Genomic DNA, 17,847 nt, shown 5'->3' on the forward strand with positions numbered 1-17,847 from the left:
TTGTAATATCAGTTGTGCTTCTTCTTCTTCGTTCTTTATAAATAGGCTTAGTGCTGTTTTACTTCGGTTTTTAGCCTCAATTGACGTTCTCTGACCATCTTTTCCTCAGTCGTCCCAATGATCTTCTTCCATTTGGCGATTTGTCCCTTGCTATTCGTACTATTCTATTTTCTGTCATTCTTTTAATGTGTTTATTCCATTCCACTTTTCTTCTTTTGGTCCACGCGTTTATTTCCTCTATACCACATCTCGCTCGTATTTCCTCACTTCTTACTTTGTCTCTTAGATTTTGGTTTGTTATTTTTCGTAAGATTTTCATTTCTGTTGTTTCCAGTAGTCTTTGTGTTTTTGCCGTATCTGCTCTTGTTTCGGCTGTGTACGTCATTATCGGTCTTATTGTTGATTTATATATATCCTGGTTTTCGTTTCCGTTGTGAGGTATTTATTTCTCCAGATTGTGTTGTTGAGACATCCTGCTGCTCTGTTTGCCATGTTCACTTGTTTTTGTACTTCTTCTTCCACTTTTCCGTAGCTTGACAGTTTTATTCCCAAGTATTCAGTTTCCATCACTTGCTCTATTATTTTGTTATTAACTATCATTTGTTAAAATACAAAAAAAATTCTCCTAATACTCAACCTACAAATGACGGAAAATTTTGTAAAATAAAAAATTCGGTTCGTAGAGGGAGATCTTAACAGCCGCACTGCGTCATGAAGATATAATGAAATTAATGCAAGCGGTCAGCTGCTAGAAGGTTGAGCAGAGATTCCTACCGACGCTCACTAATACACGACACAAAGCTGCAATGTTCATTCAACAAGAAGATCTGGAAAAGCGGCTACAACCTCCAGAAAACTCAATATTCCTGTATAAAAATGTCTATAATCCAATTCCAAAAACCCAACATAGGCCAATAGGTGTGCAAATTTATAAAGCCATTAAAAAAACCCAGACATTCTTCCACATACGTTTTAATTATATTAACAGCTCCCCAAACAACCAGAAAAAAGATACATCATTTACCAAGAAAGAACTTAACTATAGAGTCAATTAACTCAAAAATAAAAAAACCGCACTATTTGATGCTCTATGCTTAAACATTTTGGCAGTGTGGCAAAAAGCTGGGTTCTACGCTTGTTCAGTAACTGATGAGTGACATTCGTAGTAATATCCAACTTTAAATAATTGATGGATTCGACCGTTACTTGATGGAAATTCATTTTATGTAACAATAAAACACTGAAAACTTTGTTTTCAAAACTTCCACAAATTTTTATTTTAACTTCTTATCACTACAGCTGTTTCGGCTGATTGCCTTTCTCAAGTGATCTGTTTTTGGTATGGGTTAACACTTTATAGTCTCTAATGAAATAAGTTGAGGAGGGGAGAACTGTTTGTCTCAAGCTGGTCATTCAGAATTATATCTGTGTTTTTTAATTTGTTAATTTCCATAGATTCTAACAAAGATAGCTTAAGGCCTTTATTTTGAATGTGTAGAATTTTAAATTCGTCATCAAAAGAATGATTATGATCTAGAAGGTGAAGTGCATATGTAGAATCTGTTTTTCTATTATTGAAAGCCCTTTTATGTTCTGCTATTCGTTTATTAAAATTTCTACCTGTTTGACCAATGTAAGTTTTTGGGCAGTCGCCACATTTAAGTTTGTACACACCACTGTGTAAGTGTTTTTTATGTTGGCTCTTATTGTTTTTAATATATTTGCCTAGGTTGTTATTTGTTCTGAAAGCTGGTGTTATTCCTTTCTTTTTTATGTGTTTGGCTATTTTTGTTGATATTTTGCCTGTATATGTAATCGAGCAGAATGTAATCAACAAAAATAGCCAAACACATAAAAAAGAAAGGAATAACACCAGCTTTCAGAACAAATAACAACCTAGGCAAATATATTAAAAACAATAAGAGCCAACATAAAAAACACTTACACAGTGGTGTGTACAAACTTAAATGTGGCGACTGCCCAAAAACTTACATTGGTCAAACAGGTAGAAATTTTAATAAACGAATAGCAGAACATAAAAGGGCTTTCAATAATAGAAAAACAGATTCTACATATGCACTTCACCTTCTAGATCATAATCATTCTTTTGATGACGAATTTAAAATTCTACACATTCAAAATAAAGGCCTTAAGCTATCTTTGTTAGAATCTATGGAAATTAACAAATTAAAAAACACAGATATAATTCTGAATGACCAGCTTGAGACAAACAGTTCTCCCCTCCTCAACTTATTTCATTAGAGACTATAAAGTGTTAACCCATACCAAAAACAGATCACTTGAGAAAGGCAATCAGCCGAAACAGCTGTAGTGATAAGAAGTTAAAATAAAAATTTGTGGAAGTTTTGAAAACAAAGTTTTCAGTGTTTTATTGTTACGTATCCAACTTTTACTAAAAACTTCTTATATGCAGACGAATTAGGCGTCACAGCTCAAGGTTAGGGCTTTTAAGAGGTGGAACAAAAATTTGAAGCTACCTTAAATTTAATGTCCGATTATTATAAAAAAAATTCGCTAAAAACAAATCCAGCTGAAACTCAGTGCGCTTTCAGCCTTCAGACGCGACTGGCAAAAGGACTAGCGACTAAAAACTAGCCTAACCAAGTTAACAATACCAGAATTCACAGCGTGGAGGATGGTTCTCGCTTCCTGCAATGAAATTTCAAGATTAAATTAGTGTCTAGATTGGCGTTTTGTTGCGGGAGAAGACATCCATCTGCAAGAACCTGCCTGGTATAAACAGTGTCTATTACGTCATAAAACCAACATAAATGTAAGGGTTTGCCTTAACCGTTAAGCGGCCGGCTAAGTGGAAGGGAACCACAATAAAAATCCTTCCAATAATAGGTGGAACAGCATAAGCCGAAGAATTAATGGTTTGTATCTAACTACCATTATGCAAACTCTGAAGCACCTAGCGAACCTCGACATTTGAGATTTAGTTCCCTAGCTACTCGTGAGAATCTGTATGGAACCCTAGAATAAAGAAAAAGGAGGGATATTCAACTCTCAAAGATTGGACACTGAAATAAATATTAGCGACCCTTATGTAGAGGCCAAAAACAAACCTAAAAAACTAAGGAGGGGCAATTCCTAACTAGTGGCGACGAGTTATGCCCTTAAGTCCCCTACAAAGTAAAAAAAAGAAAAGAAACATAATAGAAAAGAAAAAGAAATGTTTACCACAGCATTGGATGTATATAAAAAAAACAAAGTGACATATGATCATTTAAATAAAGAGTTAACGATACATAACGAATGTTATGAAAGAATTATTTCTGAAGAAAATCCAAGAAATAGATTATTCAATACCGAAACACGCAATCATTATACGATTATATTATACGAATTTTTATGGATTAAATTCAATTAATTAATATGTCTATTGTTTTCGCATGTGTTACTTGTAGTGTTTGCCACGTATCACCTACATACCATTAGAAATCAAGGGAGCAGATTAAGATGAAAATTTTCATTCTTGGTGTTTGTTTCTTATTTATTAATATATCAACTGTATAATAGTCAAAATTAATAGTCTCTTCAAGTTACTTTTTTGTTTCAGTTATTGTGTCAATGTCTAACTATAATTATCTGCAGATTTAAGTTGCAATTATCTTTATTCTATTTGCTATTCTTGCATTTTTATCCTTGCGAAATCACTAATCGATTTTCTCCAAAGTTTAACATGCCTTAATTGACGACTTTTCCACTTTACCAATTTTATTTTCAATATTATCTTTTCTGTTATTTATCTCATAATTTCTGATGATTGCTCCTAAGTTTTTGGTCCTCTTTTCCATAACGGTGGTTTTTCTTTCCATGGAAGTTTCTTATAAAAGACTTTCGATCCTTTATTTTCTTTTAATTGTTTCTGGATATCTCCATATTTTACGCGATTCTAAAATTCTAGATTTTAAATACCGTTGTGTCTATCTGCCATAAAAACTGTGCTATCCTGTGTGTGCAAAGCGATTATAGATTTTTTCTTAAAACCAATACAGTTCAACATTTTCAAAAGTTATTAATCCTAATTCTGCAAACCAACAAACTGCGGAACAAACTCTACCAATAATAAACCCCAAAGTGGAGATATTTCTAATTCGAAATAAATCAAAAGGGCGAGCAGAGGTCCAAGGGCGAGAGAGGCAACCATTTTAGCGAGTGGTGAAATCATTAAAATTCTAAAGTCCACTGAAACTTTTTGATGCATATTTAGTTAAAAATATACGGTGCTTGTAAAGGTCGCTTGTTTGGATTTACAAGTATAATTTGGCAGGATCACTGGATTGTTCTAATATTCCGAGTTTACGGTTCGGACGGTGGATCAGAATAATTAAGAAGTGTTTAGTTATCTACCTAATTAAAGTAATTAAAAATGGTTTTGGGCTATATACAGGAAACTGTGATAGTCATACACAGAAAGGAGCACTAATACTTTGAGACTTTTATAATGCACATTGTTTTAAAAAATACATAAAGAATAGAAATAAAGAAAAAAGTACATAAAGAATATAATTTTATCTTATGTATATAGTCTTACTATAGATATTTATCTTCTGTAGTCTAGCCTTGTCGAACCCCGGCCAAGAGAACTCTACCAGACTAAAGCTCGGATTTTAGTATCGTTCTTTGTGTAAACTTCCCTTTTGTTTATAAAGAGGGTACAATAGAACAAATCAAAAATGATATAAGAACAAAATCATCTATTGTTCACTCTTTTTATGCCTCAACCGTTTATATCATCATCATCAGTGACGTTACAGCTCTTTATGAGCCAAAACCTTCTTCAGAAAAATCCTCCATTCGCCCCTGTCTCTGGTAACTCTTCTCCATGCTCTAATTCCGATAGACTTCAAATTATTTTCTAGGTTGTCTTGGTACCTAAGTCTCGGTCTTCCTCTTCTTTGTTGTCCGATCGGCCCTCTTCGGTCAAAAACTTTTCTGACTATGGCATCTTCCTCTCGTCTGATTACATGACCTATACATCTGAGGCGTGCTACCTTAATGAATTTTACAACGTCAGGTTCTCCAAATTTTCTATAAAACTCAAAATTGTAACACCTGCGCCACAAACCTTTCTTGTTCTTTCAGTTCTTTTATGCCTCCATATATTCGTCTTAGTATTTTTCGCTCAAAACGTTTGAGCAATTCTTTATCGTTCTGTGTTAGTGTCCAAGTTTCTGAACCATATGTTTTGTATTCGGTCAGTTTAATTTTTCTAGGTATTTTTGAGGCCATCTGTCTCCCTAAGCCATAGTAACACTTATTGGCGAGCACTATTCTTCTTTTGATTTCTTCACTGACGTTGTTATCTTTGGTTAGCAGCGACCCTAAGTATATGAAGGTATCAACACCTTTCAGTTCTAGATCATCAATTATAATTCGTGTAGGTGTCGGGTTGCTTGACCTAGTACAATACATATATTTGGTCTTTTGAACATTTATATTTAGTCCCATTCTGTGTGCAGATGCTCTTAACGACCGAAATGCTTCAGTCAGAGATTCTGTGGACCTAGCTATGATGTCTATGTCATCTGCATATCCGAAAATTTATACTGATTTGTTAAAGATAGTACCATTCGTAGTAATCTGCGTTTCTCGAAATATTTTTTCTAATGCCAGGTTAAATAAGAGACACGATAGTCCATCACCCTGTCTTAGTCCATTTTTGCAATGGAAGGGTCTTGAGAGATTGTTTTGAATTTTTACCATGCTCTCTGCACCTGTGAGTGTAAGTTCAGTTAACCGGACAAGATCAAACGGAATGCGAAATTCTACCGTTTATAAAAATACCTTAAATAAGGTAGAGCTGATTTCACAAGCATATTTACTGTTTCTAAAGTCTCTATATACTTTTTATATATTTCCTTAATAAACTCTTTTGAAGCTTTAATAATCTTCGTTCATCGCCGTATTTTTTAAGGTGTAAAAAGAATTACTCATATGAACATTAAAAATTAATAACAACTGATTAGTCTCGGAATAAAAAGCAGTTTAGCTATCGCGTGTGTCACGCATCGCTGTAGGGAACATGCTTCCGAACTTTAATCATTTTTCACAAAGAAAATGTTCAATATCGATACAGGATTTTAATGTTTCCATGCTATTACATGCTTTACGTATGCAAATTTAATTTTGCAACAAAGAAGTATTTATGGTAATATGAGGCAACTAATTTTATGGATAACTCAATATATTTTAATCGAGTAATTTTACAGAGTAGGCGGTAAAAATATAGGCCATACTAAAGAAACTTTTATAGAAATAAACATTGTGTTATAGTCCATTAGAAAATGTATAATTTGGAACGCTAGTAATGGAAGAACTGAGAAATTCTTAATAGGTTATAAAAGTTAAAAAACACACATATTATTATGTAATAGAGTCACGAAAGTGCAAATAAATCAAAAAATATCGCCAACGTTTAACACCAGAAGGATAAAAAGATGAAGACAGGGTCAGAGTAGTATTATTTATCTTGGTGATGGATAGAAGAAAAAAAAATCTACATCTGCAAACTTAAATGAAGATTATTTGAACATAACGAAAGACGAAGATGGATCAAAGATGTTGAGCGCTGGAGATTTATTACTTTAAAAAAATCAAGATTAAATAGAGGTATATGGTATATATAATGCAAAGTTTAAAATACGTTCTTAGTTATTAATAGACTTCGGCAAATATGCATATTGCATATTTTGCATATTGTGCACATTTTATGCAAATATTTCATATTTTGGCATATTTGTATAAAAGTTTGCATAAAGTGCATAAAAGTTCAGATTTTTATACTGTATTTGAAAATTTTTAAACATACCAATTTATTTCAATTCTTGTATAAAATTTTGTAGTCATTTTAATCAAGAAATGATCTAAGTACGTAATCTCTACAGGTACAAAACATTTACAATTTCAAAGAAGATCAATTTAAGTAGCCCTCAACATTCTTAGAAAGTCTCGGTCACTGAGGCATTCAGTTATTGGATAATCGCTAAGGGTTCGCTCATTTGCATTTTATGATCTAATCCCCAAATCTATCTACAATTTATTGTATCTTAACAGCAGGTAAACGGCTAATAGTTTTGTTCCTAATTTAGGGATTTTCCAAAATCTCCCAGTTTATTGAATTAGGTACCTAAACATTTCTAATTTGATGCTCAGATTTGTAAATCATTTTTGTTTTGATATTCAAAGCGTAAACACTCGTTGTGCGTAACAAAAAGGAAGATTGTGATTTTATAATGCCTAAAACAACCAGTGCTTCAACTTGGATTAAACCTTATAAAGAGCTGTCTATGGATATGGGAAAAATCTACTGTTCAGTCTGTGGCAAAATTGTAAGTATCTAATATTTTCTATTAAATATCTAATATTTCATACATACAGGGTGTTTCCAAATGACACAACGTTTGACTGTAGATACTTCTCGAAAAATTGAACAAAACGATATAGTTAATGAGGGGTCAAACTTATTTACTTTTCGAGATACAGTGTGTTAAAATTAAAAATAATTAAATTCTTTTAGTTAATAATAACAATAACTTTAAAACCAATAAACGTATTTACTTGAAATTTAGTACTCGTAGGTTGTTTTTAAATGAAAAATAGCTTCCTTTAGTGAGAAAAAATTGTCCATGGTACAATACAATGGTGTGTATTTAGAAAAATTTTTCACCTTTACTTTTTTTTATGAAGTCAGCTATTCTAAAACACAATTATTTTTATTGTAATTGAATTAACAAAAAAAAAACTTTTGTTGAATTTTAAAATAAGTTATATGATGTACTAATGGTTAGTAACAAAAACTAATTTGTGGATTAATACTGCATTTAAAACACTTAGCGAGTATTTTTTTTCCAAACCAGTTATTTGATTAACCAAAAACACCTTGTATATTTTTATATTTTAAAGGTTGGGTTAAAATAAAGGTTTTTATTTTTATTTATAGATAGCATGTGAGAAGAAATTTCAGATAGACCAACATGTGAGAACTGCTTCACACATTGCAAAAAAAGGAAAAATAGGAGGAAAACATCAAACTTCAATGGCTAAATGTTTCCAATCTACTTCAAAAAAATTAGATGAGCAAGAAACTTTTAATGAATACTTGTGTCGCGCATTAGTGTCTGCAAACATACCTCTTTCAAAATTAGAAAATGTAAATTTTAGTTCGTTTCTAAAAAAATATTGCAAACTTAATGTTCCAAGTGATCGGTCTCTAAGAAGAAATAATGTGAACGGGCTATACTCGTCGGTGTTAATTAATATTAAGGAAGAAATTGCAGATACTTATTTCTACATATCTGTAGACGAAACCACTGATTCCTCAGGAAAGTATATTGCTCATTTATTGATTGGTGTTCTTAAAGAAGATACCTTACCAAAATCTCATCTTATTTCATGCCAGCAACTTGGGAAAACAAATGCTTTAACAATTTCGCGTTTAATACAAGAAACATTAGCAACTTTTTTTCTTCCGACAACTATTCCTTCTAATAAATTACTGCTTATTTTATCGGATGCTGCTCCTTATATGGTGAAAGCAGGACAAAATTTAAAAATATTTTTCCCAGATTTAATACATGTTACTTGTGTAGCGCATGGATTAAACAGAGTTGCAGAGGAAATACGAAAAAAGTTTCCTCTTGTAAATACCATGATATCCAGTGTCAAAAAAGTATTTCTTAAATCTCCTATAAGAATTCAACTTTATAAAGAAATGCTACCTAACATTCCTCTTCCACCACAACCTATTTTAACGCGATGGGGAACATGGTTAGAAGCAGCTAATTTTTATGCAGATCATTTTGTTAAAATAAAGAACATAATTGATACGTTAACAGACGAAAGTTCCCAATCTCTTTTGGATTCTAAACAAACTTTTCAGAGTAACTTGCTTTAACAATAACTTTCATTTATAAAATCAAATTTTAGTTTTGTTCAAAAAACAATTACTCAGTTAGAATCACCAAAACTGTCATTGTTCGAAAGTACAGCATTAATAAAAGAATTTGCGTCATGTTGTCGGAACGTTAGAGGTAATATTGGAAAAGATATTTTAAAAAAATTTGAAGCTACTATGGAAAAAAATAAAGGTTACCATATTCTTTCTGAAGTAGTCAGTGTTCTAGCTGGAAATATTTCGGAAACAATTAATTTAGAACCAAATGTTTTGGTTAGTTTGAAAAATGCTCCCGTTACATCAGTTGATGTTGAACGAAGTTTTTCCATATATAAATATATGTACTCAGACTCAGAAAATTTTGAACACCACTTGGTCATTTATTGTTACCATAATTCTAAATAAGTTTATTCATACTTAAAAATGATGTAGTTACTTAAAATAAATGTAAATCTTAATGAATAGTAGGAAATATTTAGTTATGTACACTTTTTTTTTTAAATAAAATTGTTACTATTTTACGATTTTTTTATTTATTTGTATGCATATTTTGTGAAATATTTGCATATTTTCGGGTAAACACGTGCATATTTATACGCATATTTTCTACATTTTTATTTGCATATTTGCCGAAGTCTAGTTATTAATATCCCAATTTTGTACAGATACATTTCGATAAAAAACTATTTAAAACTAACTTACCAAGTACCACTGTTCTCTGAAGAGAGGATCTGGAAACGTCAAAGTGGACACAGCTCTATACCTCGGTTGACCATGGAAGGTTTCCGCAGAAGCTGAAGGAGCGACTTCACTAATATATTGACTGAACGGTGATATCGACGGACCGTCCACATAATCACGCTTTTTGCGGATTTTTTCGCGTTGTTGTTCGAACCAGTGAACCTGAAACAATATCAATGAATTAATAAATATTACAGATATACATTCTGAATAAAAGGATACAAAGTAAATTTTACAGTTAAATATTGTTTGATATTTCGTTCATAGCAAACTCTATTATCATAATATGTTCTGAGTTAAAGGTGGACAACTTACATATGAACATTGTTGCCTGATCAACAATTTCAGTATAAATAATTTTAATACAGTCTGTCCCAAACCCTTCTTTCAGTGCGTCACTACTTTTGACGTCATATAGGATTTTAAGAATGTCGAGAATTATTGCATGACATTTTAGTTAAATTTGACAGTTGCAGGATCGTAATCCGTTTTTCTAATTGAAAATAATTTAATAATTTTAATATTAGTCTTTGTTCTTTCTCGATATATCTCGGCATATTTAAAATATTTTTATGACAATAAATACAAAATTAAATTTTCACTGTAAAATGTCTGATAATACTAACCTGAAATGACAATTATCATTTTATCAGTTGGTATTGGGAAAGTAATGTCACGATCGAGACAATCTGCGTCAAATTATATTTATGCGCATCATTGATTGGATATCCATTTAGCGTATTCTAAACTCCTACCAATTATACATCCGTAAGTAGAATTAGCTTTACGATAAATAATTTTCTAAGCTCTATGTATAATAATCACAGACTCACGTTTTTTTCTGTCACTTCTAGCTTAATGTGTTAGAAAGAATTCGATCAGCTATGACGCACTGAAAGAAGGGTTTGGGACAAACTATAATTTGTTTCCCCAAAATAATTAGGATATAAAAACGAATAGGATATTCTATATCCTTGTCAATGGCACAACACCCGGTACATAGACAGAATCGTTGAGCTGATTATGTATTAACACAATTAAATCCTAATGCACATATCTATACAAATATCCAATTAATATGTACCAAATACGGTTATATCAATTGTAATCCAATGCGAATGGCAGTTATGATGAAATTATAAATACAGATCTGTCAGTGTTATTTATATTTAAACTGAATATTCGTTTCGATATTATTTTTTAAATTAACTAATATTATTTCGACGCAATTAGTAATATTAAAACAAATTTTAATAAAAGTTTGATACAAGTGGAAATTTGTAGGTTTTTTTGACTTAGACCTTCCATTATAAGAATAAGACAGTAAGCATCACCATAATTAACCTAAACCCCCTAATACAAAGATTACGATTATATCGCCATTAAGAGAACATAGATAACACAAGTCAGATGAACTGTTTATGATAAGAGTAAAAACATTCGAGAGAAAAGAAAAAAGTTATTGTTTACAACACCGGTTGGAAAGTACGGTTACGTGTGGCTCAGAAATCTGGAGAATAAATAAGAGCATTAGGCCATTAAAGAAAAAAAAATAACAATAAAATAAAATAAAATAAAATAAAATAAAATAAATTAAAATAAAATAAAACAAAATAAAATAAAATAAAATAAAATAAAATAAAATAAAATAAAATAAAATAAAATAAAATAAAATAAAATAAAATAAAATAAAATAAAATAAAATAAAATAAAATAAAATAAAATAAAATAAAATAAAATAAAATAAAATAAAATAAAATAAAATAAAATAAAATAAAATAAAATAAAATAAAATAAAATAAAATAAAATAAAATAAAATAAAATAAAATAAAATAAAATAAAATAAAATAAAATAAAATAAAATAAAAGTAAAATCAAGTAAAAGAAAGTAAAATAAAGGTAAATAAAGCAGAATAAATAAAATACAATTAAATTAGATTAAATTAAAGTAAATCGAAGACCACAGGGAAAGAACTTGATAAGTCCAATTTTTGACATTTCTCGTTTTTAATACCACTTTGTAGCTTTAATTACATAGTTTCTACGAGTAACGCAATACAGAGTAATTACTTGTTTACTCGTTTTGATTACTTGTTTTCATAATAAATCTGAGGCTAATTATTTAACCAACAACATTTCTCGTTATATCTAAAGATATTTTTATGCTGTGCATTGTATGTAGCTTGTATATCTGTATTATTAAAAACCAAGCTGCAACATTACTAGATAAAACTACCAGAACAATCTTATTCTATTCCGGTTCTCCAAACAGCCGGCATTCGTCATATTCTCGTTCAGGAAGCAAGATTTATCGAAACAAGTTATTTGTGCATTTTCCTTTCCGAGATAAATTATTTAATACTATTTTCTGAGTTGTGAAAGATGAATATATCGTTGCTATCGGAACGGAAAATGGTATTGTTTGTTTCGAGTTTTTAGATTAGTCAGTGATTTTTCATTTAAAGTTATATAATTTTAGAAATATTTTTGGTGCATTGCTTAATGGTCAAAGAGTGTGTTTAGGTAAAAAAAGAAATACAAATATCTTACATAAAAGCAGGTAAATTATGTTCTGTATATTTCATTAAGACGATTATTATCTATTATTTATAAAACACAAGCGAACGAGAGTCAGCAAAGGAAAGCACAAAAAAAAGTATGTGCAAAAAACAGTTTACTATAAATTACTTATTTATTTAATACTTTACTTATTTAATATATAATTACTATAAAACAATTTAAAACTGGCAGTTTCATTATAGTCCAAGCTAGCACCTTAGACTTGAAACAAGATAACTTTAGAAACCCTTAATTTGATTTTGTAGTCATCGTAATAATGAAATTCTGATGAAAATCACCTTTTTTCTCACTTATCCTAACGTCCATTTTACCAACACTATCCTCTGTGAGTAAAAATTCCATACTTTGTCCATTCTTCATTTCCGATTTCTCTTTTTTGCGTCCCTAGATATGGTTAGCTTTTTTCTAGAGATAGAACTTTTTGGTAGTTCTTCCTGGTAAGGCTTTAAAGCATTTTTGATCTCGTGGTATTCTGTTGTTTCACAATAACGATAGAATTTTGTTAAAATCATTCTATTCGTTTAAGTGGTTTTCCTTTCCTAGAAGATATTCCTAGAACTTACAGAGATGGTTCTGTTTGCGCTCTGGTGTTCTTAAAAATAAAATTTCTTCTTAAAAGCGAAGAAAATAAAGATGGTTGGACCACATACTTCGTAGACTCACATATACCATTGCCAGAACTGCGCTAGATTGGATTCCTCAAGGCCTGCGGAAAGTGAGTATACCAAAGGAAACTAGGGAAAGGACAATACTGCATGGAGGAAAAGAAATGGGAAAATCTTGGCTTGAAATTAAAGCACTATCAAGAAATAGAGTTCGCTGAAGATGCTTCATGGAAGCCCTATGTTTCTCTTAGAGATCTCGTAAACGTTTGTTTTACTTTGTTGCAGCTGAAAATAATATAAAGATACAAAGATGGTCTGCTTGAATGTGCCAAGTGTGGGGTATTACCCTATAGTGGTTGCTTTAAGCAATTAAAATGTGTTAAACATACCGATTAAGAAACAATGATATGCTTCAAGAAGTTGTTTATCTTAACACTAGCTCAAAAAAGCTAAACTAAAAACATTAACAATTAATGGGTATTTTTTTTCAACATTCTATTGATAAAGATGCATTTTTGGTGTTTTAAATATAGAAATATTGAAACTATTCTAGTACCAGCGTATGGAATCGGTAATTAAACTTTTAAAGTCGTTTTCGTCCTACATGAGCAGTTGTTAATATTTTACTTCGATAATTTTGTAACGAAAAAGCTAATTTTGACGTACTCAATATAACGGTTGCATCTCTCGGAATGACGTCACGTAGACCAGAATCTTTCTAATAAACCGCGCTGATTGATATTAATAAGTTATTTGATAAGAGAATATCACACTGTAAGCTTTAGATAAATAGTTTATACAACTGAGAACTGCTCGTTTTATTATTTAAACACATTACAGTAGTGTCATGGTGTGAGATTATTTATTAATTTAAAAATAAATTCAGCAATTACTTTTGAAAAATACTTCTAAAAAATATTGTTCGTCGGGAACATCCGCGTAGTTCGGTAGTGATTTTTGTTAGAAAGAAGATTTACGTGTGTGCCTTACCAAAGAAGCTGCTAGTAGAACTTTCAGTGAAACAGTTGCGTGAGCAGCTAGAAGAGGATAAAGACTGCAGCGAGTCTAAGAAGATCCTTCAAGAACTAATGAGGGATGTTCTCAACAAAAATGGAGATGTACCAGATACATTCCAAATTAGCAGAAGGAGCAGATTTAACGAAGATTGAAGAAACTTCTAGAACGATGAGAAATTTAAAAATGTTCCTCTAATGATTAAGAAATCTTCTAGAAAAAATAATAATAAATTCGAGAAAGTTTGTCATAAGATTAAAGAAACTTCTAGAAAGAATAATAGATTCGATGAAACTTCTCAAATTATTCAAGAAGCAGCTAGAGAAAACAAAGAGAAATTCAAAAAAGTTTCTAGAAAGAGAAGATCATACAATTAGACAACATGATAACCAATACAAAACAAAAGGGCTGCCACCAGTTAATGCAGTTGATGCGGGCATCCTAAGATCTATTCCTAACGGTCAAGAAAAATGTTACCAGACCTTGTTTACTCGACTAACAAAACGTTATGGAGATGCCCATCTAAAACAAGTCTACAAAGTACAAATGAAAAGTAGAATTCAACGAGTAAGTGAGAATTGTAAGACTTTGCAAGAATTTAAAGCAGATGTTGCTGGTATAGTTCTGTTGGCTTATCCGGAAGCACCAGACAACATATTGGAAGAAATTGCTGTAGATAACTTCATCAATGGATTGAGAGACAGTGAACTACACAAAGTTTTATGACTAGCAAGACCGAACGTTTTACATGAAGCGCTCGCCATTGTAGTGAAACATCATTTCACGGAGCTATCCAGTACGAAATTCTGAAGAAGGCGATGAATGAAAAAATAAACGTCTGGAGAAAATAGTATGAAGAGTATTTCGTAAGACGATGCTAAAGAGACGCGAATGCACTACTGGGAGAATTAAATCAAATGCTGATGTTTTCAATTAGAGAAACTACTTTGCCCCGTGGGATGAACCATCGTCATTAATGATCAATGGCAACTTTAACCAGTACAAGACTCCCAAGCAGATGATCCATCTATAAAAAGAGTATTGGATTGGATGCGTCAAACTGAGAGACCTTCTTGCCAAGACATAAGTGCATGTAGTCCAGAAGTCAAGTCCTACTGAAGCCAATGGAACTGCCTGATACTACAAGATAATCTGGTATATAGAGCCTTTGAGAACAATGATAGTACAGAATCTAAGCTTCAGTTGATTGTATCTAAAAGTAAAGTGTCAGAAGTATTGGGGTTGTGACGTACGTTGTACGTCAGACCTTCCGAAGAACATGTTGCAAATGAATAATATGTCGACCGCCTAAAGTTAAGAATGAACATCATGCATGAACTTGCCCGACAACTCATCCAGTTAGCCAGTGACAGAATGAAAGATCAATATGATTCTTAATACAAGAAAGAAAACTCTAAAGTATGTGATCTTGTTTGGCTTTATAATCCACAACGTCGTCGATGCTTGTCTTCTAAACTGCAAAGGCAATGGAAAGGTCCGTCTGAAATAAAAAGGAGAATAAATGACGTAATATACCGAATTAAGATATTGCCGAAAGGTAAACCAAAAGTTGTGCACATAAATCGGCTTGCATCTTATGCTAGCTCAAATGAAACAAAAGAAGCACGAAACTTTCAACATGAGATCAAAGATAACCGGCGACCAATTATTAATAAATTTATGTTAAATTATACATAAAAAACTCCTAAATTCGGCGTGACCACAGAAGTTCACCAGGAGCTTTTTACGGTACTGGAAAACATCTCTCTAGCTCACTGTGTTGCCCAAGACCTCGGTATGAGTAAATAAATCTTGTTCGTATTTAATAAGAAGTTTGGTCGTTTCATTCCAGTTGAAAAATTAGTAACCTAGAGTTGAAAGAGTACTGCGATTAGAAGATAGTCCTCGATCTTTCTTGTATATGGTGACGAGGAAGTTTTATACCACATTACAATTACAATTTTTACAAACAATTATAAGGGAATATTTTAATATTACTTGCAAAACCTCCTAATAAAATAATTTATTTTTCCGATTTAATTTCGGTTATTGATTTAATTATAAATATTAAGAAATTTACTAAAATCACAGCTAAATAAGCAAAATCAGTAGTTACTGATTATTTTTCTTTAAAAGAATATCAGTTTGAGAGAAAAATGTATTATTAAACAAAGGAAATACTGTTTTTCTAATTTTAAAATTTTTTGGAATCTATGTCGTCATAAACTCCTTCTCCCAAACTTATTTTTAATAAAGAGCCCTGAGTTCATCCTATAGAACTGATTCTTACTAATTTTATTGGGGAAATCTAAAAGAAGATACATGCTTTCCTCAATCATCGCCATTTTCCTTTTGACAGAAACCTCGTTTTGGGAAAATGGAGCCGTCCCTTTCATCTGTTGAACAATGCCCCTTAATGTGTAAGGATGTGTTGCTAGAAATTTATGACACTACAAGAATGGCCGTACTCATACTTTTGCGTTCTGAGGTCGCTGTTCTGAGGCAATTTAAAAGCATAGTCGTGCTCGGACATCACGGACTGGAAAAAAACTGGAAAAATGCCGGATAAGTCGCTTTTCTCTACGGAAAAAGCTTAGTTATATATATCAGGGGACGTTTTTATGATAAAACTGCGCCGTGACTTTTTTATTTTTGGTTTAATGTTGGGAAAAAAAGGTGATGCTGATTTGTCACTTTTTATTTTATTTCCTCACGGTGTAATTAACAACGTGGACTATAAAGTTTTTATAGTGTTACGCATTTCAAAGTTAAATAAAAAAGTGTAGCAAATTTTTAACTATATAACAATAATATTCATTTTTTCCAGTCCAGGTCTCGAAAACAGAGTGGAAATCACGGACTAAATAAATATATTTCTAAATAAATCATAGCTAAATTAAAAATATTTTTAAGAATATACCTAAAAGAAAATTAAATAATAAAAAAATAATTTTGGAAAATATCGCCAAAAATTGATGTCTGGGGTTGAATTGCATCTTGCTCGGGTTTACGAAGGTTCAGTGCTATTTCTATTTTGGTAATTTCTTTTTTTAATTTTAATTTTAGAGTTTAATAACCGATTTTATTTTAAGTAAGTTTTATGTACTATGAATTATGTTCTTTAACAATGAAATGTTAAAGAGGTTTAATTGTTTTAAATGGTCAATGGATCCATAAATATGAAAAAACCGCGAAGTGCTAACATTTAAGGGGGTGCGTTTTTGAGAAAGAAATCAGTCCCTATACACTAGGATGCATTTGGAAGAACTCTATGCACACGAAAACAAGCGATTTTTTTTGTTCCATAAATTTTTTCATAGGGATTAACCTTTCCGACTTGAGTCTATGACCTATGTGTCCGCACATCGACTTATTTGTCGATTTCTGACGATTAATAACGATTTCGACCCTGGCGTGCTCCCTAGCTTCAAGTGAGGGGATACTTTATTTAGTACAGTTGTGAGAATTGTCTAGTGCATTTAGTTCTGCTGCTATATTGAATGGCAGAACGTTATAGAAGTTGTTACAAATCTTCAGGTAAGATTTAATCTTAAAATATTTCTGAGGTAAATAAAAAATATTTATGTAATTTATAATTAAGAGTGCTCTACTGATTATGTTTTCTGTATATTTGATTGAGATTTTATGATAAACTAATTTTTTTACAGATTTTTTAAATATATGTTTTGAAGAGCAACAAGCATATCTTAAAAAGCTTCATGCGGAATTTCTCTCTGATTCTGAGCCAGAAGTTGACCCTGACGATGACGATGCTAGTTTGGAAAGATATTTTGAAGAGATACAGGACCACGACACTGACATGGAAGAAGAAATTAAGGAGTCAATCTCAAAAGTACTGAGTGTTCCACAAACAGTGCCGCATTTCATTAGTAAGGATGGAACAACTAAATGGAAGAAACATGTAGGACACCGCCGGATACGAACTCGCAGTGACAATTTAATAAAGGCAACAATTTCTGGAG

General features: G+C 31.5%; 1 protein-coding gene across 5 annotated transcripts in view; it reads right to left on the reverse strand.

Annotated features, from left to right (window-relative positions):
* LOC140435296 (furin-like protease 2) overlaps positions 1–17,847 on the reverse strand; it is a 1,428,549-nt gene that overhangs the window by 199,990 nt on the left and 1,210,712 nt on the right. For all 5 annotated transcript variants that reach the window (XM_072524126.1, XM_072524127.1, XM_072524123.1 and 2 more), the window contains one exon: positions 9,626–9,826. In XM_072524126.1, the coding sequence (XP_072380227.1) occupies positions 9,626–9,826 (201 nt within the window). The remainder of the gene's footprint in view (positions 1–9,625; positions 9,827–17,847) is intronic.

This window comes from Diabrotica undecimpunctata, chromosome 2 (assembly GCF_040954645.1).
Source record: "Diabrotica undecimpunctata isolate CICGRU chromosome 2, icDiaUnde3, whole genome shotgun sequence".
In the NCBI taxonomy this organism is placed as follows: Eukaryota; Metazoa; Arthropoda; class Insecta; order Coleoptera; family Chrysomelidae; genus Diabrotica; species Diabrotica undecimpunctata.